This window comes from Gastrolobium bilobum, unplaced genomic scaffold (assembly GCF_033153095.1).
Source record: "Gastrolobium bilobum isolate Gb01-03AN ecotype WA unplaced genomic scaffold, APGP_CSIRO_Gbil_v1 utg10809, whole genome shotgun sequence".
Classification (NCBI taxonomy): Eukaryota; Viridiplantae; Streptophyta; class Magnoliopsida; order Fabales; family Fabaceae; genus Gastrolobium; species Gastrolobium bilobum.
The window spans coordinates 134980-160787 of NW_026897030.1; the positions used below are offsets into that span (position 1 = coordinate 134980).

General features: G+C 38.7%; 1 protein-coding gene and 1 pseudogene across 1 annotated transcript; both read right to left on the reverse strand.

Moving 5' to 3' along the window:
• Nucleotides 1-4333: 4333 nt before the first annotated feature.
• On the reverse strand, nt 4334-8741 carry LOC133303534 (probable CoA ligase CCL7; annotated as a pseudogene).
• Nucleotides 8742-17896: 9155 nt separating this feature from the next.
• Nucleotides 17897-18340, reverse strand: LOC133303530 (uncharacterized mitochondrial protein AtMg00810-like). Its single transcript, XM_061503447.1, has one exon. It carries the CDS (start codon nt 18338-18340, stop codon nt 17897-17899), a length of 444 nt encoding a protein of 147 aa, XP_061359431.1.
• Nucleotides 18341-25808: the final 7468 nt, after the last annotated feature.

A 25808-nucleotide genomic window follows, 5' to 3' on the forward strand; every position in this document is an offset into this window, starting at 1 on the left:
ATTCATTTATGCAAACAGTTTGCTTATGTTTAATTCACTTGACCTTCGAAAAAATGTGAGCATTTTTTGTTCCTTCATAATAAAATTACATCAATACATTATACACCGTCCTATTCTTAATATTTGGTTAAAAAATTTCGTTACGTTTCACACCCTCTGCTTTGTTCATAATTTCGCTTTATTTTTCTCTCCTCACCAACTTTGTCTTTGTTAATCCTTTTTTTTGTATTTTTCAATTTTTTTCAGATGCTTTGCTTACATAGGATTCTATAAAAAACATAACCCTTGCAGAAATCGATAAGGTGTTGCAGAGCAACGGTAAATGCCTCTTTGATTACCCATCCATGCCGAGCATCATCGGTGGATCTTTATTGGATATGCAGAATAGGTTGATGATGAATGAATTGTTGTATGACAGTTTCTCTTTGAAAGAAGAGCATGACAGACTACTGAATTCACTCACTGATGAGCAGAGGGTTGTTTATGACAAAATAATTTCAGCTGTTTCGACAGGTAAAGGAGGATTTTTTTTTTGTACGCCTTTGGTGGGACTGGAAAAACATTTATTTGGAACACCCTGTCAGCATTTGTTCGATCTCGAGCTAAAATAGTGCTTAATGTTGCTTCTAGCGGAATTGCTTCACTTCTTCTTCCTGGAGGACGTACGACACATTCTAGATTTCGTATTCCTATATAGATCACCGAAGATTCAACATGTAATATAAAACAAAATTCTACTTTGGCAGAGTTGTTGTCAAAAACAAAGTTAATCATTTGGGATGAAGCACCGATGGTACACAAATTTTGCTTTGAGGCTCTTGATAGAACACTTAGATATGTTTTAAGATTTTATGATACCAGCTGTGTTGATATGCCCTTTGGTGGAAAAGTTGTCGTTCTAGGAGGTGACTTTCGGCAAATATTACCTGTCATTCCAAATGGCAGTAGACAAGATATAGTTCATGCAACCATCAATTCTTCCTATCTATGGTCCCATTGTCATCTGTTATCTTTGACCAAGAACATGCGTCTCAATTCTAGAAGTAGCACTAATAATTTGTTGGAAATAAAAGAATTTTCTGAGTGGCTGCTTAAAATAAGAGATGGTGATCTTGGGGATGATGTTGATGGAGAATCTATTATAACAATTCCAGATGAATTGTTGATCAAAGGTTCAGAAGACCCACTTTCAGATATTGTTGATTTTGTTTACCCGAATTTGATGGATAATATATTAGATCCTACTTTCTTTAAAGAACGTGCTCTTCTGACTCCTAAATTGTGCGATGTTGCCATGTTAAACGAGCACCTAATGGCTGTGATTCCGGGTGAAGAAAGGACATTTTTGAGTTCAGATAAGATTTTGAAACAAGACGGTAATTCATCTCTTGAGGATGACGAAATCTCCCCTGATATCTTAAATACATTCTCATGTTCGGGGATTCCTGATCATAAATTAACTTTGAAGTTTAAAGTACCGGTAATGCTATTGAGAAATATTGATCAATCAAGAGGTTTATGCAACGGTACGAGATTACTTATTACAAAGTTGGGGAATCATGTTGTTGAGGCAATTGTTCTTACAGGAAACAATATAGGAGATACTGTGTTAATCCCTAAAATGACGATCAGCCCATCGGGTCATACATTTCCAGTAAACTTCCAAAGGAGACGATTCCCCTTGGTAGTTTCGTTTGCGATGACTATCAACAAAAGTCAATGACAGTCACAGTCTCATGTTGGCATTATCTTCCTAGGCCTGTCTTCACTCATGGGCAATTATATGTGGCACTATCTAGAGTAAAGAGCAGACATGGATTGAAGATGTTGATACTTGATGAAAATGGTTGCGTTACAAATACTACCTTTAACATCGTCTACAAGGAAGTATTTCAAAGATTAATGTAGTATACTTGGTTATTTCTACAAAGAGATAACATTGTTGTTTGGTATCAGGTAAGATCTCAATTTTTTATCAGAAAATATTTTTTAATCTTCTTTGTTGATTTCCTTTAGTTGTTATGCCTATTTTTCTGCTAATTTTTTTATTGTTATACAGATTCAGTATTCGAGGCACAATCAGTATATTATTCCATTGTCATTTTTCAGAGTCAAAGGTTTTTCATTGTAATTCTGAATTATTCATCTGCCATAAACTATATAATTCCCTTCAATAATTTTTTTCTTTTCCAATTATTGTTTATGATTCATTTCGAACAGCAGCAAATACCAATAGTGCATGGCGGACGATATTTTACATCTGTTGTGAGTATCGGTTGGCCATATTTCTTATTATATTGCTGTCAACATGACATTTAGATTTTTTTAATGGAGATTTTGCTGTCAACCATGGAATTTACTGTGTTTAAATTATTATATTCTTTTTTGTTCCTACCTTAAAAGTTTATGTCATACGAACAAACTGATTTTCTTATTAATTCGTTTACGGGACAAACAAACTGATTTCTTTTTTTCCGTGCATCGCACGGGTAATCAACTAGTTATATTCTAAAATGGAGGTTGTAGTTAAGCATTACTTCCTTGTTCTTTTTTATCCGTCTTTCAATTTATTATTGCGTAAATTCTTTTTAAGTCTTTGAATGGCTATCAGTATAATCAAAATAACTTCATTTTGTTATAAAAAAAAAAAAAAAACTTCATTTAATTGAATTAAGTTTATTAAAACACTTAAGTTATTATTATCATTCTATGAATATTTTCTCTAAGTCATTAATGTTCAAAGTACTAAAGTTAGGAAAAAATTAATATTTTATTGATTCCGAAATAAATAAGAAGAAAAAGAAACGCGTTTCTAAAAGACTAGAAAAAAACAAAAAGAATAGGGGTAAGAAATTATTTTGTAACCCAAATTCTTTTTCCATATAGTTTAAATATTTATTTGTCGTTACTCCCTCTGGTACAAATAAGTGCCTTATAGGAAGACGAATTTCTTTTCACTCTAGCTATTTGTCTTTTTAGAAAATTAAAAAAGACAAATTAATTTTTCAAACTTTATTATTATATGCTAATATTCCGCTTTAGTAAAATAAACGAAATATTGATGAAATCATTATTTGAGTACATTGATAAAGAATAATTTAATTAAATATAGTTATTTTTTTCCTAAGTGAGACTATTCATTAATTTTTTAAACAACTATTTAAGCATATGTACTCAAAATAGTAAATAGAGCTAACTGTTTTAAAATTGGTTGAATACAATTAACAAACAATAAATGATTGAAAATTCACTTTAGTACTTGTTTGGAGTCAATTTTAGGATAAAAAGGAAAGGAAGAAGATGATTTTATTAATTCTTCTTTTTTGTTTGTGAGTTTAAAAAAGTAAGGGGAAGGAATTGGAGCAGTGTTAATAAAACCGGACTGACCCGATCGGGTCGACCCGGGAACCGGTAAACCAATCATATAACCGGTCCGGTTGAAGCAACGGACCGACCATGCATCAAAACTGGTGCGACCCGATCTGACTCGGCCGGTTTTCATGAAAACCAGTGACCTGGTCGGTTAACCGGTGACCCGGGCGGTCCCAAAAAAAAAAAAAATTCCAAATTATTTTTTTAAAAAAATCATAATGGACATATTTGAATATTTTTTTGCTTATTGACTTACATAAGTTATGTACATAAAACACTAATATTATCTTAATTATGCACTATGCAGAAAATTTTGATTTGATTGGTAGTCAGAGATGTCATTTTCTGAACTTAAAGACTCGTATCACGATCATTATATTTTTGTTTGATCCTTTATTGGATAATAATATGTGATTTATTATTTTTTATATTAAAATATTTGAAATTTTTATATTTTTATATTTTTTTTAGATATTTGAGTATGTTTATAATTTTTTAATATAAATTATAAAATTGCATATAATTACTGGGTCATGCAGTTGAATAGTGACCCACTGGTTGAACCAATGACCCAGTACCTCGATCAGGTCAATAAACGAGCCGATTTTAATAACATTGAATTGGAGAATTTCACACAACCCTCCAAAACTCTTCTTAAAATTAAAATTCCCCTATTTTGGAGGGGTTTTAACTCCTAAACAAGAGGAAAGAATATCCTCCATTTTTCTTCTCTTCCCTCCCTTACCCTTGGATCCCCTTCCTTCCACTCCAAACTGGCAAACAAAGGATCACATAAGCAATCCCCTCTAATACTATGAGCTTCTTTGAATTGGATTCTGCATCAATTCCACAAACACCAGGAAATAGTTGAATTTCTTTTATTTTCTTTTTGACTAGAGGAAATAGTTGAAATTTACTTGGGCTTAGGTACGAAGCAGTGCTACTATAATCTGGAGGGATTGTTATCTTGTTTTTTTTTTTTTTGGTACATTGTTATCTTATTTTAAATTCGAACTTGATTGTCTATATCTGCTAAATCCTACAGGATGCACTCCAAACTTGCACTTTATAACATAAATTGACCAAGAAAAATTGTAATATCTTATATTTTGGATCGTGCTTTTGCAATAAACTCTCTTCTGAGAAGTTTTCCTGAAGCTGTCTTAGGAACAGTTGTGATGAATGTCACCCTTCGCAATCTTTTGAAAGGTGCAACCTGTAAACAAGTATAAAAATGAGTAACAACTGACAAAGGCACATACCAAGCATTCCTACGTGATCAATTGATCAACAGAGAAAACAAGTATACAGAGAGCAAATGCTTCATTCAAGCATTGTAGTTTAAAGCATGCAAACAAGATTCTACAACTCAGTATCTAGTACCTAGTAAATTTTGGTGTTTATGCTCATCTGAAAAACAAGTATTTGTAGAGGAGAAAGCTCAAACACTGAGAACCAAAGAAAGAGAAGCAATTTTCCATAAAAGCAGGCACATTATGTTTTCTAGGAAAAATAAAATTTCACAACCAAATTTCCAGTTCACTTGATTATACATTGACAAGACAAAATTTCTTTGTTTTGAGTGTAAGTCAAAGAACAAGCTCGTTCTTTATATTTTCTCTTACCTGATTAGCAATAAACTTCTGAACTTCTTCTTCAGTCAGCGAACTGTTAAGTGAACGAACAACATAGGCAATTGGAACCTCACCAGCCTCATCATCCGGATATCTACAGAAAGGAAGTAATTCAATTATGAATTCCTAATAACAGATAACATAAGATGTGTGTAAAATTAAAACTACAGATAATGTATGTGATACATACGGGATGACAACAGCCTCTACTATTTCAGGGTGAGAAACTAGAAGCCCTTCAAGTTCTGCTGGTGCAACCTATTTACAACAATGTGAAAAACAGCACATAATTCAATAAGACTAAACTCTTGATCATAAATACTCATTGGCACCTATAATCACAAGGGTTATAGACAAATAATTATCTAAACAGAGCAGCACACGCTTTATTATGTACTGAAATTACTATACTTGACACATTAACAATTTGGGGCATGGAACATTAGTTTAATCAATGCACCCCAACACAACACTATCTTCTTGACACTCGTTTAAACCCGAGACCAACAAGGATTTGGTTAAGATTTCAGATATATGACTAACAATGTATTGCATGTTATTGGTAGTAGTCCAAAAATTTGTGTTGTTGGTTATGATAATATCAATGAAAACACAAAATTGCATAGAATAGAATGCAATATACTCGACATAAAAATTGAATAAAATCAAACCCGAACCCAATATTGCTCCTTCAATGGTGCCTAAGCTTCGTGGACAAATACCTTCCAGAATAGAACGGAAAAACAACACCGGCGGACACAACAAATGCTTGATCAATTGCAGAGAAAGGCAGTGTGTAAGGATTAATCTTGGTAAGGAGTCATGAAAAAACTTGTTTGAATTTATTGAACACTGATATTTATAAGAGATGAAGGGTGTGACGGAGACATGTGGAAAATGCGCGATTAGTCGGAAACGAAGAGGGATGAAAAGACATGACTCTTCCAACTTCTTATTCATAACCATTGATACAACAATGCATACCAGTCAAATTTACTTTCGTTAATGACATTGCATTTGGATTACATACCTGAAAACCTTTATACTTGATCAGTTCTTTGATACGATCAACAACATAAAGTTGCCCATCCTCATCAAAATATCCAAGATCTCCTGTGTGTACCCACCCCTTATCATCTATAGTCGATCTTGTGGCCTGTGGATTGTTATGATAACCTGAATTTTTTTTGTAACCGTTGAACTACGTATCATCTTAGGAAAGCCTACAGACTACAAATTAATGCAAAAATCCATATAAAGTAAAAGCATGTTGACCCCTCACATCCCAACGGAAAACATGGAGTGAAACGAAAGCATGGAGAAGGAACACTAACAGTGTATGGAAAAGTTGTTCCATTTTAATTATTAACTCTACGACGAGTAGTTGCATTGGCAGAGAAGTTACAAATATACTAACAGTCACAGTGATCTTGACCAGAAAGATTAGAGAGGGACATCAAGCAGGAAAAAAACGCAAGTCCCTTTCTTAGTATAGTCCTAGAAGCATTACAAGAACACTACAATGTGATTGTATTCTGTTGGAAAAGGACTTGGGTGTTTTTATGAACCCAGCCGCACAACAACTTTTTCTTTAAGAATCTTATGCATAAGAATGAAAGCTACATGGCATGTCACTGTACCTTGCATCATGTTATGACCCCGTACCCATATCTCCCCTAACTGTCTAGGAGGGAGGGGCTTGTGTGTATCCACACTCACTATTTGAGCTTCGACCCCTGAAGCCAGAATTCCTGCTGAGCCATTATGACGAGTCCCTATTCTTGGATTCTCCAAAGAAACAATGCCACAAGTTTCTGTCATACCATAGCCCTGACACCACAACAAAAAATACGTAAACTTTTGAGAAACTTAAAAAGGAAATAAAGTAAAGTTGCACCCCGTGAGCTAAAACTTTTGAGCTAGTGGAAACACTTGGTATCAAGTTTCCCATAATATCATTATTCATGCTTATTACACTAATAAGGAAAATGTGGTACTCATCCTGTGCAACGGTGGAGCGAGAAAATTTTGTGAGGGTGTAGCAGCCCAAATTAATACCAGGCCTGCTAGGTTGAAGACTAAGTATATCTTAAGGATTATCAATTATAGTTATTGGGCTGAATAGTAATAGCCATGTGGGGTCCTTGAGTATGTGCAATTGACTGTTATGGTATTATTGTCATTTCCTTTATTTTGATGTAAACAATAACAATTATTGGTATTGTAAGATCTGACATGTCTTTTGGATAAGTAACATGAACCACAGATTTATGGGTGTATTGAAAACTCCTTTAACGACTTGCACACTCTTCCATCAACTCTTTGCGAAGAGGAGCAGCACCAGAAATAATACGCTTCAAGGATGAAAGATCATAGTTACTAACAACACTCTGTTTCGCCAGAGCAAGCACGATGGGAGGCACAACCCACAGGTTCGTCACCTTATGCTTCTCAATCGCCTTCAGAAACGCCTCCAACTCGAACCTCCTCAATGAAACCACCATACACCCTCGCCTGAGCGACACGTACAAGATAATCCCGAGCCCAAAGACATGAGACATCGGCAAAAAGCAGAGGAACACGTGGTCGTATTCCCCAGCCAAATCGTCGTCCATGCCAACCATGAGCGATGCGGCGATGAAGTTCCCGTGCGTGAGCATCACGCCCTTGCTCAACCCCGTGGTCCCCGACGAGTACATTAGCGCCGCCGTATCACCCTGCTTCACGTCGTTTTCCGGCAACTCTGTTTCCGACCCTGACACCCCCAACAACTCGTCGAAACTCTCGGAACCGAGAACCACCGTCTGAAGGTTGAAACACTTCACTTTGTCGCATAATTCGGGGACAGTGATGACGAGCTTGGGGTTGGAGTCGTTGACTTGTCTGGAGAGTTCGGCAACGGTGTAAACGGGGTTGGCGGTGGAGAAGACGGCGCCGATGGCTGTTGCGGCGAGGAAGCATATGGGGAAGTGAATGGTGTTGGGTGCGAGCAAGAGGACGACGTCGTTTTTGTTTATGCCAAGGTGGAAAACAACGGGCGAGCTTGGCGACTTGGGATTTGAGTTGCGCGAAAGAGAGTGTTTCGGAGGAATCGGCGTCGATAAGGGCGTGTTTGTTGGGAAAAGAGGATACACTTTCGAAGAGGAATGATACGAGGGAGATGTTGGGGTCTTCGGGGAGTACGAGGGAAGGTCTTAGAGACCTGTAGATTCCATCACGACCGTACCCTGATCTCTCCATTTAAATGTGTATACGGTGATAGAATGAATAAAGTGAAAGTGGTTTTTGGTTTTGGTTTGTGAATTGTGAGTTAGGTTGTGTGTTTTATTAGACACGTTTAATTAGACACGAAAGTTGTGGGTTGAGGCATTCCCGAAGTTGATGAGAGTTTGCTGAGTACAAGATTTGTGGCAATGGAGTTACTTGCAAGTGGATGATATTTTATGCTTTGACTATGATAAGCAGACAAAGATAGGATTATTATTATTATTATTATTATTATTTTGTTAGAAATAACAGGCGTGCTTAATTCAGTGGCGGACCTACAAATGTACCTGTGTCTACATGCGCAGACACAAAAAATTTGGTATCGACTGGCACCTCTATCTTCTAAACTTAATAGCCTTGTATCATGAGAATTGCCTACCGAAGTAACCGAACCGGTGAACAGTGTCCTTGTCAGGGGAATGAGTCAAATGCAGCTTATGAACTCCATGCATCTTGAACTTTAATAATGTGTTTGACGAGAAAGAATTTCAGTAGTCCTTGATTATTATTTATTCAGTGATTCAATCAATCAAAATCATACAACTTATATGAAAAGAGAAGAAATAAAAAAAAATAACTTTGTATTCAAGTGTCACCTTTTTAAATAGAAGAACTATATAAATCTGGAGCACCAAAAATAATTCTGTGTTTAACAGTCTCTTGAATTCAAAATACTCGACGTGTATGTGTATGTGGAAAAATTAGAAAGGAAAAAGCACAGAACCCCACCACGTGAAAGGTGAGGCATGGTAGCAGAAATATCAAATGTTTTGGTTTTTTTTTTTTAAACAAAGTTTAGAGTACTTTCTGCCCATTTAAATTAAGGAACTAAGAATGTAAGTGTGTATTTGTAAGGCAAATAGTTTTCTTTATGTCACATAAGATAAATTATGTTTCATTGCACACTCATAAAATTTTGTGCTCATTTTTTCTCTTCTTTTTTATTTTTTTTTAAATTGTGGGCCCTACAATTTTATTTCATTCACATAAGATACATATCTTATACAACATAAGATTAATAACTCTCTATTTGTAATCATTCTATTATTATAATGTAGTTGATTCTTGATTATTATTATTTTTATGTTAAGTTTTGAAGTTTTTTTTTTATATTATTTTTTAATTATTATAATAATGTAGTCGTATTCCCGCCATTTAATATGTACGCATAAATAAATTTTCTTACATCTATGACGTGTTTCACGTGTCTCAGCTTCGGAAGTACATAGCGGATCCGTCGCACGTGGTGCAACCGGATGATGTTAAAGAACCACTTCAACCCAAAACATTAAGGTGTTAGGTGAGAGTCTTTTTAATGATTTATATTATATTCTGTAACATAATAGAATAGGTATTTTCCATTATCTCAAAGTAAGTTTACATAAGACGTCCTATATATATAACATGATAACAGAAAGTTTGTTACACCAGAAACGAGCTGCACTCTTATCTAAATAACCTATGTGATCCTATTTATCCATATCTAAACAACCCATGTGATCTTGACATGCTTTTTGGTCTTCTAAGATATTGGAGAATCTCCTAACAAGATGAAGTAATCGGTGGTTGATCTTCTGGTAACGGGGCAACTTGCCTAATCCGAGTCACAAAAGGCTCGTATAGATAAACTAGAGCCAGAGCTCATGAAGAGACCTTGTCCTGGGTTTTGCTTCACATATCACAGAACTCGGATGACAGCATCAAAATGTTGTTGTTGTGGATTTTGCATAAATTGGGAAAGAGTGTGCACTGCATAACTAAGATCAGGCCTTGTGATAGTCAAATAAACCAACTTCCCAATGAGCTTTCGGTACCTTGCTAGGTCATCATAAGTTGGTCCTGCTGCCAAGGCAAGCTTGTGATTCTGCTCCATAGGTGAAGAAGCCAGTTTGCAGCCGAGAAGACCCGATTCTGTTAATAAATCCATGGCATATTTGCGCTGACTTATAATAATACCAGATGCATTCCGTGCAATCTCGAGCCCTAAGAAGAAATTTAGTGAACCAAGATCTTTAATTTTAAACACAGAACCAAGATAATTTTTAACTTCTTGACATGCAATAGAATTGTTGCCCGCAAGAACTAAATTGTAAGAACCCGCACCGTTAAATAAGGAATTTAACTGATTAATTATGTTAAATTAGGAAATAATTCCATAATTGATCCTAATATTTATTAAGAGGCTTTAATAATTATGATAAGTGATTAAAAATGCTGAAAGTCATTTTTTGGAAGAAAAGTGCAGATACCGGTTCTGCTAGTCGGTATAAATGAGTACCGAAAAAGTATCCCAAAAAATTATAATAAGTGCATGATAATTACTAGAATAATATATAGGACTTGTAAAACGAGTTTCAAGTCCAAATAATGAGAACTGATGCCAGAAACTGATACTGGCTATGAAAAGCGCGTACCGGAAAGGTGCTCCGGAAAATATAATAAAAATATGATAATTCTTGTAAAATTGTATAGGTTAAGAATCCAATATTTGGGATTAAAATGCTAAGCGTAGCAATTAAAGTTAATACTGTGTGTTTAATATTTAAGTGCCTATATATACTCTTATTAAGGGCACAAAGCCCTAGAAAACTGACTTTATGCGTGGGTTCTTGTGGTGGCTGATCATTTTTGCTCTGTGTTGGTGCTTTCTTCCCTTTGTGTGTGCCTTGTGACCTTCTACCTCCATGATACCTCTTCCTAAACACTTGGTCTTGAGGGTTTGAGTCTTGTGAGTAGAAAAGAGTCACCTTTTTTAGTGTATAAGCTGTTGTTTGGGAGGTTCATGTTTTGAGTTTGAGAGTTTGGAGGAGATTCATCTTGTTCTTGGTGGTTTAAAGCTCCAAGTAGCTTCCTTGGTGAGGAAAGAACTCATTTTGTTGGTCCATTTTCGTGTACCTGTAGAAACAGTACTTGGAAGAGTTGTTGGTGAGCTCCTTGAGTCATTCTTGTTGAGTTTAAGCTTGTGGTATGATCATCAACCTTGAACTTGAGTTTAAGTGTGTAAAAATGGAACCTTGATGCATGTAATGGTTAAAAGATGATAACCTAATGTTGGGTAATGCTTAAACACCTAGAAATGCATGTGTTAGTGTCTAAAATCGGTAAAAACCCAACCTTTGAAGGATATCTTCGTGAAATGCAGAAACTGCATTCTGTCGCGAAATATCCGGATATTTGCCCGTGAAATATCTGAATATTGATATCCGGATATGGGTGTCCGGATATTGATATTCCGATATGGGGATCTGGATATCTGGATATTGATATCCGGATATTGCCAGATAGATATCCGGATATTGGATATCCGGATATGCCCCGAGGAATATCAGGATATTCTGGGATTTCGAAGAACGGTAGCGGTGCTGTGTGTACAATAGGCTATTGGGGGTTTGTGGACCCTAGATTGATGAAGTTGAACTTCTGTAATTAATGAACTAAGTCAGAATCATGTGATTAAGGGCTTGTGGCTTTGTTGGAAGCCTTAAGACGTAAATCGTTAAAGGAGAACGTAGTCTTTATGTTAATGCTTTTGAGCTATGTATGTTGATACACTTGCTGGTCCTAAATCAGATTGTGATCTGCTATGTGTTGAACTTGAGCGGCGAGGACTCTTGGCATTGGATAGGGAGCTTGCAAGGTAAGCTTTCGTGTTCTCGGTTTAGTCATGTTGTGGTTCCACCATGGCCCATGGGGGTATGGTTATATGCATGATGTGTTACAAGCTTTTGATGTTTTAGAAATGCTATTGAGTTGTTATATGCTAGTGCCTTTATGATATACATGTGGTGTTCCACCTATACGGTAAGCCTGAGTATGTAGTACATACATGATGGTGAGGTTGTGGGTGAGGTGAAAGTGGTGTTCCTTGTACTACATGTAGGTATAGACGTATTCCTGCATTTCTCTGTCCAGTAGAATAATGATAAACACACATTGCATGAATATCTGTTGCACTGCATAGTTTTGAAACTGATATTGATATAAATGCTTTTAGAACTTATATTGCACATGTCAATCAAGGTCCGGATCGAATCGCATTGAGAAGGAAGGGAGACAGATCTCAATGTCATGATAAAAGGAGCGGGTCAGGCATTAAAGATAGGGGACGGGCGGATTTCTCTGATCAAGGAAAGCTGGTAATCGAATAAAATAAGTAGTAGTGAGTAGTAAGGCTTAAGTGAGCTTGGGGTGGAAGATCTTTGAGGACCCCTAGTCTTACTGAGATTTCTGGTTTAGAGATCTCACCCCACGTTTGGGGAATGCTTATTTCAGGATCAGGTAATGTTGGGGTTGAGGCCCCAAGCGGCAGGAGGCCGGAGCTGAGTTAGATATTGATGATATTATATGCTGACTTATTGGATGCTGGATATGCTTGCTGCTTATATGCTTTTAGCTTCATTTTATGATTTTGGATTATCTCGTTGAGACGCTGTTGATTTGGTGAGCATGGGAATTGTCCATGCCACGTAGACTTGCTATGTCTTGTTTTAAGTAGAGTTGTATTAATGTATCAGGATAATGTCCGGATTACGTGATGTAATATCGTGACTTAGATACTCACTTTATTATATATTGAGGTATTTCAGTAGATGTCTTATTGCAATTTACATTCAGGCGATATTTTATGAAATTGATTAAGTAATCAAGTTGGTAATTGATAATGACGTCATAATTGAAAAGAAAAAGAATATTCCGCAATTTTGATTAAGTGTAGCTTAATACGATGTAATGATAATACTACCGGATATATACGGGGTGTTACATTTTATGGTATCAGAGCAACGGTTCAAGGGAAAAGCCTGTATGTATTGCAATGATTAGGACGTTTGGTTGTGTCTGTTTTGTGTGTTTGCTCCGTCGAGTATTATTATGATAATGCACATGTGATCACATTGCGTGGGCCTGATCAACTCATAATTTGTGTAACTTGTGCAGAGTTATGGTAAGACCCTGGAGAAACCGCGAGACTTCGGAGGATCAGCCCGATCCTGTCCTGGCTGCATTGGCTGAGATGCAGGTGGCCCGACAAGCCGACCAGAAGGCCATGAGAATGGCAAACCAGGCCATGCTGGATGTCGTCAGAGAGGCGAACAGGAAGGCCACTGAGGACGTGTTGGAGGCCAACCGTCTGGCGAACATGACGATGTTTAGAGTTATGTTGGAGGATATGAGGAATGGTCCTGCTGTTGACCATGTTCCTCCGCCACCACCACCTCCACCCAGTCTGCAGGATGACTCTCAGAGTCAGATGGGTGATGGCAGTCACGTTGCGAGGGCCATGCAGACCGTCCCTGTTTTTGTTGAGGATCGAGATGAGATCGATCGCCGGCTGAATGCTTTCCGTAAGCATAAGCCACCTGCCTTTGATGGATCCTTTGATCCTGTTGCTGTGGTGCGTTGGCTACAGGCGTTGGACAAGATATTTCGGGTCATACAGTGCACAGATCCGCAGAAGCTGATGTTCGCTACTTACATGCTGGAGGGCGATGCCCACGAGTGGTGGACGAACACTTCTCACATTTACGAGATGCAGGGCCATCGGATGACGTGGCCATTGTTCGAGGATTTCTTCTTGGGTCAGTACTTTTCGTATGACGCTCGGAGAGGCAGCAGGGAGAGTTTGACCGTTTGGTTCAGGGCTCGTTGTCTGTGGACGAGTACACGGCCAAGTTCAACCAGTTGGTGAAGTTTGCACACTTCAGGATGGCAAGGCCTACTCCTACATTCTTGGCGGCTAAGTTCCGCAGGGGACTTAGTGAGGATATTGCTGGTTACCTTGCTGGTTCTGCTTCTAGAGACTTTGGGACACTGGTTCAGCAGTGTCGTGATATTGAGGATTTCTACAGCTCCAGTAAGCCCAAGAAGGCCAAGGTTGCTGAGGCGACGAAGGTTGTAGCTGGTAGTTCCACTTCTTGGAGAGACATGAAGTTTGGGAGCAAGGGTAAAGGAAAACAGATGGCAGCTCGGCAGGCGCCGAATCAGTTTAAGAGGACTTCTGCTCAGGGGAGCGCAGCGAGACTTCCTGCTCCCAGGTGTTCGGGATGCGGGAAGACTCATTTTGGGTCGTGTTCTACCGGCCAGTTGATTTGCTTTCAGTGTGGCAAGGAGGGCTACTGCAGTGCAGGCAGTGCAACTTCAGATGGTCCCCCTTCCACCTACTTCGGCACCGGCAGTGCCACCATCTTCTGGGAGAGTTTATACTCTGGATTGTCAGCAGTTGGATAGAGCTCCGAACCTTGTTAGAGGTACAGTTACTATTGGTGCATCATTTGTTGATGTCTTGTTTGACTCTGGGGCTACGCATTCGTTTGTTGCTACCCCGATTGTTGTGGGGCTTGAGTTGCCCATGTCTGTTCTTTCTCCACCGTTGCAGGTGACCACCGCCACCGGAGAAAAGTGTGATTCTACCACTGTACATCGAGATGTCGTGTTTCAGTGTGAGTGTCGTGAGTTCTCGGTAGATCTGATAGGATTGTCGATGGCCAACTTGGAGGTTATTCTGGGCATGGATTGGTTGTCCAGGAATTGTGCATTGATTGACTGTTGTGCCAAGCGTGTGGTGATGTCTCCGTGTGATTCCACAGCTAGTTCCTCGCCGTACATTTTGTTGCTGCAGGCTAGGAGAGCCTTGAGAGCAGGGGCATTTGGATATGTCATGTTGGTAGGTTTGGTGAGTGGGACACATGAGGATATCACTGGCATTCCTGTGGTGAGGGAATTCCTCGAGGTATTTCCTGAGGAGATTCCTGAGTTTCCGCCACAGAGGGAGATAAAGTTCTCCATTGATCTGTTGCCTGGTGTAGGGCCTATTTCATTAGCTCCATACCGGATGTCGCCACCGGAGCTGGCAGAGCTGAAGAAGCATATTGAGGATCTTTTAGCGAGAGATTTCATTCGACCGAGTGTGTCTCCTTGGGGAGCACCGGTCATCTTTGTGAAGAAGAAGGATGTGACAATGCGATTGTGCACCGACTACAGGCAGCTGAACAAGGTGACAATCAAGAACAAGTATCCCCTTCCTCGGATTGATGATCCGTTGGATCAGCTCAGGGGTGCTTGCGTGTATTCAAAGATTGATCTCCGGTCCGGATACCATCAGATTCAGGTGAAGCCGGAGGATGTCCCTAAGACCGCATTTCGTTCGAGATACGGTCACTTTGAGTATTTGGTGATTCCGTTTGGACTCACCAATGTACCTGCTGTGTTCATGGATTACATGAACCGGATTTTCCAGTCGTACCTGGATCAGTTTGTGATCGTCTTCATTGACGATATTTTGATTTACTCCAAGACGGAGGAGGAGCATGTGGAGCATCTGAGGATTGTTCTGCAAGTGCTGAAGGAGAAGAAGCTGTATGCGAAACCTTCAAAGTGTGAGTTTTGGCTCAAGTCTGTGAAGTTTCTCGGGCATGTTATTTCTGCTGAAGGAGTTGCAGTGGATCCGAACAAGATCGAGGCCATACTGGATTGGGAGAGACCCAAGACAGTTATGGAAGTGAAGAGCTTTCTGGGTCTGGCAGGTTACTATCGGAGGTTCATCAAGGGTTTCTCCACGATGGTTCTCCCTTTGACTCGCCTTACCCGGAAGGAGACTCCATTTGTGTGGACTCACGAGTTTGAGGTTTGTTTTCAGGAGTTGAAGGAGAGACTGACTACTGCACCTGTGTTGGTCCTTCCTGATCCTGCGCTCGAGATTGAGCTTTACACCGACGCCTCCGGGAAGGGGATAGGTTGTGTGTTGATGCAGTTGGGCAAAGTGATTGCCTATGCTTCGAGGCAGTTGAAACCTCATTTAGAGAACTACCCTACTCATGACTTGGAATTGGCTGCTATTGTGTTTGCTTTCAAGATTTGGAGGCATTATCTGTTTGGTTTGAGGTTTGTGGTGTTCAGTGACCACAAGAGTTTGAAGTACCTGTTCGACCAGAAGGAGTTGAACATGAGGCAGAGGAGATGGATGGAGTTCATAAAGGACTACGACTTCGAGCTGAGGTATCATCCTGGAAAGGCCAATGTGGTAGCTGATGCTTTGAGTCGGAAATCCAGTAGCTCATCCAGTTTGTTACTTGGTAACTTTGATGTGGTTGAGAAGTTTCGAAACCTAGCAGTGACCGCTCCGCGTGAGGGTGTACTTCTCGAGATGGAAGCAGCAGACGTCGTGAACGAGCTGTTAGAAAAGATCAAAGAGGCACAAGTTCAGAGAGAGTGTCTGGATTATGTGAAGAACCAAGACGGTGTGTTTTGGAATGATGGTGGACTTCTTTTGTTTCAGCAGAGGATCGTGGTTCCTCGAGGTCCGTTGACCGAAGAGGTTATGGCAGAGGGCCATAAGGGCCAATTTTCGATTCACCCTGGTGCTACTAAGATGTATCAAGACCTGAAGAAGAACTTCTGGTGGCCGAGCATGAAGAAAGATGTTGTTGTCTTTGTGTCCAAGTGTTTGGTTTGCTAGAAGGTGAAGATTGAACATCAGAGACCGTCTGGTGAACTTTAACCTCTTGAAGCACCACAGTGGAAGTGGGAAGGTATTTCCATGGACTTCGTGGTGGGATTGCCGAAGACTCAGGCGAGTTGTGACTCTATTTGGGTCATTGTGGATAGACTGACGAAGTCTACCCATTTTCTTCAAGTGAAGGTGAGCTTCACTACATAGCAGTTGGCCAAGCTTTATGTTCGTGAGATTGTGAGGCTTCACAGGGTGCCCGAGAGTATCATTAGTAATAGGGACTCGAAGTTCGCATCTCGGTTCTGGAAGGCGCTGCAGGAGGCTTTTGGTACGTAGTTGAGATTGAGTACCACCTATCACCCTCAGACTGATGGACAGACTGAGAGGATCATCCAGACCTTGGAGGACATGTTGCGAGCTTGCACGATGGAGCAAGGCTCGGCATGGGATAGGTACCTTCCGTTGGTTGAGTTTTCTTACAACAACAGCTTTCATGCTAGCCTGGGCATGGCGCCCTTCGAAGCAATGTATGGTAGGAGGTGTCGGACTCCTACTTGTTGGTCTGAGGTTGGGGACAAGGAGCTTTTTGGCTTGGACTTTGTCCAAGATACCATCTTGCAGATCCAGATGATCCGTGAAAAGTTGAAGCAGGCGCAGAATCGCCAGAAGAGCTACTATGATGTCAAGCATCGTCCGCTGGAGTTCAGTGAGGGTGAGCACGTGTTTGTGAGACTTTCACCTATCACCGGTGTTGGTCGGGCACTCGGAGTGAGGAAGCTGAGCCCGCGATATATTGGGCCATACCAGATACTTGGTAGAGTAGGACCTGTTGCCTACCGGCTTGCCTTGCCTCCGAACTTGGCCAACATCCATGACGTGTTTCACGTGTCTCAACTTTGGAAGTACATAGCAGATCCGTCGCACGTGGTGCTACCGGATGATGTTAAAGAACCACTTCAACCCAAAACATTAAGGTGTTAGGATAGAGCATTTTTAATGATTTATATTATATTCTGTAACATAATAGAATAGGTATCTTCCATTATCTCAAAGTAAGTTTACATAAGACGTCCTATTTATATAACATGATAACAGAAAGTTTGTTACACCAGAAACGAGTTGCACTCTTATCTACACAGCATATCTAAATAACCCATGTGATCCTATTTATCCATATCTAAACAACCCATGTGATCTTGACTTGCTTTTTGGTCTTCCAAGATATTGGAGAATCTCCTAACAAGATGAAGTAATCGGTGGTTGATCTTTTGGTAACGGGGCAACTTGCCCAATCCGAGTCACAAAAGGCTCGTATAGATAAACTAGAGCCAGAGCTCATGAAGAGACCTTGTCCTGAGTTTTGCTTCACATATCGCAGAACTCGGATGACAGCATCAAAATGTTGTTGTTGTGGATTTTGCATAAATTGGGAAAGAGTGTGCACTGCATAACTAAGATCGGGCCTTGTGATAGTCAAATAAACCAACTTCCCAATGAGCCTTCGGTACCTTGCTAGGTCATCATAAGTTGGTCCTGCTGCCAAGGCAAGCTTGTGATTCTGCGCCATAGGTGAAGAAGCCGGTTTGCAGCCGAGAAGACCCGATTCTGTTAATAAATCCATGGCATATTTGCGCTGACTTATGATAATACCAGATGCATTCCGTGCAATCTCGAGCCCTAAGAAGAAATTTAGTGAACCAAGATCTTTAATTTTAAACACAGAACCAAGATAATTTTTAACTTCTTGACATGCAATAGAATTGTTGTCTGCAAGAACTAAATTGTAAGAACCCGCATCGTTAAATAAAGAATTTAACTGATTAATTATGTTAATTTAGGGAATAATTCCATAATTGACCCTAATATTTATTAAGAGGCTTTAATAATTATGATAAGTGATTAAGAATGCTGAAAGTCGCTTTTCGGAAGAAAAGTGCAGATACCGGTTCTGCTAGTCGGTATAAATGCGTACCGAAAAAGTATTCCGGAAAATTATAATAAGTGCATGATAATTACTAGAATAATATATAGGACTTGTAAAACGAGTTTCAAGTCCAAATAATGAGAACTGGTGCCAGAAACTGATACTGGCTATGAAAAATGCGTACCGGAAAGGTGCTCCAAAAAATATAATAAAAATATGATAATTCTTGTAAAATTGTGTAGGTTAAGAATCCAACGTTTGAGATTAAAATGCTAAGCGTAGCAATTAAAGTTTATACTGTGTGTTTAATGCTTAAGTGCCTATATATACCCTTATTAAGGGCACAAAGCCCTAGAAAACTGACTCTATGCATGGGTTCTTGTGGTGGCTGATCAGTTTTGCTCTGTGTTGGTGCTTTCTTCCCCTTGTGTGAGCCTTGTGACCTTCTACCTCCATGATACCTCTTCCTAAACACTTGGTCTTAAGGGTGTGAGTCTTGTGAGCAGAAAAGAGTCACCTTTCTGAGTGTATAAGTTGCTGTTTGGGAGGTTCTTGTTCTGAGTTTGAGACTTTGGAGGAGAGTCATCTTGTTCTTGGTGGTTTAAAGCTCCAAGTAGCTTCCTTGGTGAGGAAAGAACTCATCTTGTTGGTCCATTTTCGTGTACCTGTAGAAACAGTACTTGGAAGGGTTGTTGGTGAGCTCCTTGAGTCATTCTTGCTGAGTTTAAGCTTGTGGTATGATCATCAACCTTGAACTTGAGTTGAAGTGTGTAAAAATGGAACCTTGATGCATGTAATGGTTAAAAGATGATAACCTAATGTTGGGCAATGCTTAACACACCTAGAAATGCATGTGTTAGTGTCTAAAACCGGTAAAAACCCAACCTTTGAAGGATATCTTCGCGAAATATCCAGATATTTAACCGTGAAATATCCGGATATTGATATCCGGATATGAGGATCTGGATATCCGGATATTGATATCCGGATATTGCCAGATAGATATCCGGATATTGGATATCCGGATATGCCCCGAGGAATATCTGGATATCTGGGATTTCGAAGAACAGTAGCGGTGTTGTGTGTACAGTAGGCTATTGGGGGTTTGTGGACCCTAGATTGATGAAGTTGAACTTCTGTAATTAATGAACTAAGTCAGAATTATGTGATTAAGGGCTTGTGGCTTTATTGGAAGCCTTAAGACGTAAATCGTTAAAGGAGAACATAGTCTTTATGTTAATGCTTTTGATCTATGTATGTTGATACACTTGCTGGTCCTAAATCAGATTGTGATCTGCTGTGTGTTGGACTTAAGCAGCGAGAACTCTTGGCATTGGATAGTGAGCTTGTAAGGTAAGCTTTCGTGTCCTCGGTTTAGCTATGTTGTGGTTCCACCATGTCCCATGGGGGTATGGTTATATGCATGCTGTGTTACATGTTTTTGATGTTTTGGAAATGCTATTGAGTTGTTATATGCTAGTGCCTTTATGATATGCATGTGGTGTTCCACCTATACGGTAAGTCTGAGTATGTGGTACATACAAGATGGTGAGGCTGTGGGTGAGGTGCAAGCTGTGTTCCTTGTACTACATGTAGGTATAGACATATTCCTGCATTTCTCTGACCAGTAGAATAGTGATAAATACACATGGCATGAATATCTGTTGCACTGCATAGTTTTGGAACTGATATTGATATAAATGCTTTTAGAACTTATATTGCACATGTAAGTAAGCTTGGGGTGGAAGATCCTTGAGGACCCCTATTCTTACTGAGATTTCTGGTTTAGAGATCTCACCTTACGTTTGGAGAATGCTTATTTCAGGATCAGGTAATGTTGGGGTTGAGGACCCAAGCGACAGGAGGCCGGAGCTGAGTTAGATATTGATGATATTATATGCTGACTTGTTGGATGCTGGATATGCTTGCTGCTTATATGCTTTTAGCTTCATTTTATGATTTTGGATTATCTCGTTGAGACGCTGTTGATTTGGTGAGCATGGGGATTGTCCATGCCACGTAGACTTGTTATGTCTTGTTTTAAGTAGAGTTGTATTAATGTATCATGATAATGTCCGGATTACGTGATGTAATGTCGTGACTTAGATACTCACTTTATTATATATTGAGGTATTTCAGTAGATGTCTTATTGCAATTTACATTCAGGAAATATTTTATGAAATTGATTAAGTAATCAAGTTGGTAATTGATAATGACGTCATAATTAAAAAGAAAAAGAATATTCCGCATTTTTGATTAAGCGTAGCTTAATACGATGTAATGATAACACTACCGGATATATACGGAGTGTTACATAAATCATCCACATAAACAAGTAAAGCAAGAAATACATCCCCTCGTTGGAGTGTAAATAGAGTGAAATAAGCCTTTAACTGTTGTATGAACCCATAGGCTATCAGAGAGGAACTTAGTTTGGCGAACCAATTTCTCGGAGATTGTCATAGGCTATATAATGATTTTTGCAATCTACAAACTTTGTTTGTTGAGCCATTTGTGAAGCCTGGAGGAAACCTCATCTAGACCTCTTCCGAGAGATCCCCATGCAAAAATGCATTGTGGACATCCATTTGGTGCAACTCCCACTTTTTCACAGCAGCAACTGCAAGAAGAGTTCTGACGCTTACCATCTTCGCTACAGGGGAAAATGTCTCATTAAAGTCTTCCCTTTCAATCTGGTTATTTCCAGCTATTACCAGTCTTGCTTTATATCGTTCCACAGATCCGTCGGAGTTAAACTTGATGCGGTATACCCACTTGCAAGGTAATGGGCGTTTTCTTGGTGGGAGATCTGTAATTGTCCATGTATGATTTTCTTCCAGTGCAGTTATTTCTTTCTGCATAGCTTCAACCCATCTTGTATCTGCCATAGCTTCTTTGAAATTGCTTGGCTCCTTTCCTGCATCAACAGCTGCAAGCAAAGCTTTGTGCTTTTCTGAGAATTTTGCACATGAAACACAATTATTAATAGGGTATGGAGTACCTGAGATTGGCCAATGGGTGATATGTGGTGGAGATGTATATGTATCTGCAAGGTTGCATTGGTAGTCTTGTAGGTATGCTGGAGGTTTTTGAACCCTTTGTTTTCTGAATGTACGGTGCAAGTCTATAGAGCTGGACTCAGCTATAACCCCAGATGAAGAGTCAGGTTCGGTAGTTGAAGAGTCAGGTTCAGTAGTTTGTGAACTAGGACTCCCCCAACATCATAGCTCCCCCTATCATTTTGTGTGGTTCTGTCCATTAAGGATTCTTTTTCAGGTACAGTTTCTGGGCACACGATGGCGTCATTATCAGAGGGTGTATGCAAACTGTCATCCACAATGGTAGTAGTAGGCAACAACCCTTGAGTATGCTCATGGCAGCGTTGTTATGATTCCTTGAATGGAAACTCATTTTCATAAAACACAACATCCCGAGACACAAAGACTTTATTTGTTTCAGGATCAAGTACCTTCCAACCTTTTGTATAAAAGGGATATCCGATGAAAACACGTCGTCTGGATCTAGCTGAGAACTTGTCCGTAGGCTTAGGCCTGATTTATGCATAGCACAAGCATCCGAAAGTTCTTAAGTGATTGTTAGATGGAGCATAGCCGTGAAGAAACTCAAAAGGCGTCTTTCCTCCCAGTATCTTGGATGGGGTACGATTTATTAAGTGGGTTGCTGCAAGGACACACTCATCCCAATATTCAATTGGCATTGCAGATTGGAAACGCAAAGCTCTTGCAACGTTCAGTATGTGTCTATGCTTGCGCTCAGCACGTCCGTTTTGCTGCGGAGTGTCTACACAAGAGGTTTGGTGAATTATCCCAAGTTCATCATACAAACACATCAAACTATGAGATTTAAATTCTGTTCCATTATCCGTTCTTATAATTTTCACATGTCGACCATACTGTTTTTGAGTCATTGCAAAGAAGCTCTTTAAACGGTTGTAAGTCTCACCTTTTTCTGCTAATAAATAAGTCCAAACCGATCTACTGAAATCATCTACGATGGTCAAAAAATAGTGAGCGCCATTGGATGAAGTTGTGCGATAAGGCCCCCATAAATCACAGTGAATCAGATCAAACATATTTTTGCTGTGATGTACACTAAAAGGAAAGACAACTTTAGATTGTTTTGCTCGGTGGCATATATCACATACTCTATCATTCATTTTTTTGCCCTTAATACACTCTAATTCTGGAATTAAAAGAAGAGCTTGATCAGATGCGTGTCCGAATCGTCTATGCCATAAATCAAGCTTGTCAAGTATGTGAACTGCAGATACTGTGTTTTGAACGGGTCGATACATGTAAACACCTCCACATTCTTCACCCAAGCCAATCTCTTTCTTCGAGACTAGGTCCTGCAAAACACACATCTTATTAGTAAATTTAATGCTTCTGGTACCATTCTGAAGTAATTGTGCAACTGAAATGAGGTTGCATTTTAAAGTTGGCACAAAGAACACGTTGCTTAGTGTGAGATTTGGTTCAAACTGCAGTGTCCCTCGTTTGGTTGCATGAGTTACAGTACCATTTGGTAATCTTATTGATATAGGTGTTATATTTTCCACCTAGTCAAGCAAATTTAGGGTGCCTGTCATATGCTGGGAAGCCCTGCTATCAACCAACCAAGATGCAGAGTAAGATAAATTTTCAGATACTTTTTATGAGGCTTGTGGTTGCTCCACTAAGGATAGCAGTCGATTGACAATCTCTGGTGTGAGTGCTAAGTGTGTTGATGCGTGTTGTTGATCACAAGTTGCCATTGCTGAATATTGCACTGTGCTTCACATCAACTTTTATCAGAGTTTATTTATGCAAAAGTAATGATCGATAGGCTCTGATACCATAATAGAATAGGTATCTTCCATTATCTCAAAGTAAGTTTACATAAGACGTCATATATATATATATATAAAACATGATATTAGAAAGTTTGTTACACCAGAAACGAGCTGCACTCTTATCTATATAGCATATCTAAACTACCATATCTAAACAACCCATTTGATCCTATTTATTCATATCTAAACAACCCATGTGATTTTTTTATCTCTTTCAGAAATTGAATACATTTCCCATTGTTGATAGCTCTATTACTTTTTGGAAGAGTGACCATTTTACCACACTTGGCAAAAAAAATTACTATACTGTCACGTCAACAGTAAATTTTATCAAAATGCCACGCTGCATCCTTAGCCGTCGTTGAAGAAGTCTGAAAATAATTAAGAGTTAAGATAAGATAATGCGAATTAGTTATATTTTCAGACTTCTTCGACGATGGCTAAGGGTGCAGCGTGGCATTTTGACAAAATTTACTGTTGGCGTGGCAGTCTGATAATTTTTTTTGTCAAGTGTGACAAAATGGTCACTCTTCCTTACTTTTTAGCTATCAAATCATGGTCAGAAAGTACAAAGTTGCCCATTTGCAACATGCTGACTACAGATAAGTTCTTAAGTATTAATTATCAATTTGAAAAAGAAAAATACCCACGTCTTTATTTACAGTAAAATTTTAAAATTTTATTAAATTTATTCGTTATAACATTGCTAATCTGCTATCACCTACCTAAATTAGAAAAAAGTAACTTGATTATTCTACCACCTGTTTATGGTTAATTCTATGTAATTTAAGTAATTTGATCTTGTGAATATGTATTATTAGTAGAGGCACCACCTAAAAGAGGGGGTTCAATGTGGTAACTGGTAAATAACCTTTCTTAACACGAGTTCAAATTTTAAGAAAATAACTTTTGTAAAATGGTCATACTTTTCTACATATCTATATGAACGGAAATTCGTTTGATAGATAGTACAAAATGGCCAAACCTGTGAAGATTCCTTCAAATTTCACTAAAAACGAAAACAAAGGGGGTCACTTTCACTACTCTAAACAAAATTCATACGAAGAATGATTAAAAATATCCAAGCACAAAAAAAAAAAAACTTATGTTCAATAGGCGAATTGTCCCCATTATTATTATATGATTTTTATTATTGTTGTGGAGATTTCTGAAATGAATCATTTAAATAAGTTAGAAAAAAAATAAATAAAAACAAGAAACTCATGCATTTATATCATTGTCTAGGGGTGGCAATTTGGGTTGACCCGCCCCGACCCGCCCCGCCCCGCCACCAACCCGCCAAAAACGGGGCGGGGCGGGTTGACCCGCCAAAAAATATGGGTTGTAAAAATGAACCCACCCCGTTTTATGGTGGGTTGGCGGGTCAACCCACCAACCCGCCAATTAAAAAAAAATTAATTAAAATTCAAAAATAAATTATATTTTATGAATTTTTTTAATATTATTTTATTTTATTTCACACTTCTCTATATTTTTTTTAGTTTCAATCTTAGATGTATACTAATATTTGTCAAACATTCTTTAGGAATTTATAAATAGATAACATTTGTCATAAATAAAATAGTTATTCTTTATTTTTTCTAGAAAGTACTAAGATAAAAAAAAAATTGAATATCACAAAAATTTAAATACTAATGAAATACTACCTAATTGTAAAAAAATAAAAAAAAATAAAAAAATTTAAAACCCGGCGGGTCAACCCGCCCCGCGGCGGGTTGAACCCGTTTTGACCCACTTCTAGGCGGGGCGGGTTGAGGTGGGTTGGTGGGTTGAAAATCTCAACCCAACCCGCCCCGTTTTGGCGGGTTGGCGGGTTGACCCGCCGGGCTCAACCCATATTGCCACCCCATTGACCTATATAAATGCCAAGGAGCCCCAGGTGCTTTGCACAAAAATTGGCCCACAAGAGTCACGTTTTCTTCCATAATTCAAAAAAAAAAAAAAGGGAAATAATTTTTTTATTATGTAAAAAAATAGTTATCTTATGTTGTAGAAACAAGATTGCAAGTGAGACGATAGAGAGAAAAAAGAAGAAGTAGGATCCACTCATTTTTTATGTGTGTAAAAAATTTAGTTATCTCATGTAAATTGAGATAAATATAATCTTAAAAAAATCAGAGAATTCGAAAGGAATTTAAGGTAATGTTTTAGAGAATTAAATTGGATCAATTTGTGAATTAGGTAGGTATTTAATTCGAATATTATCAAGTTTAATAATAATCTAATCACAAATTTAACTAGTTATAAATTAATTGAATTATATCTACTAAAAAAACTTAATTAAATTATGA

Bases quoted from the DNA above. Each gene is read 5' to 3' on its own strand.
- LOC133303530 (XM_061503447.1), bottom strand. From the start codon at position 18,340: ATGGATTTATTAACAGAATCGGGTCTTCTCGGCTGCAAACCGGCTTCT.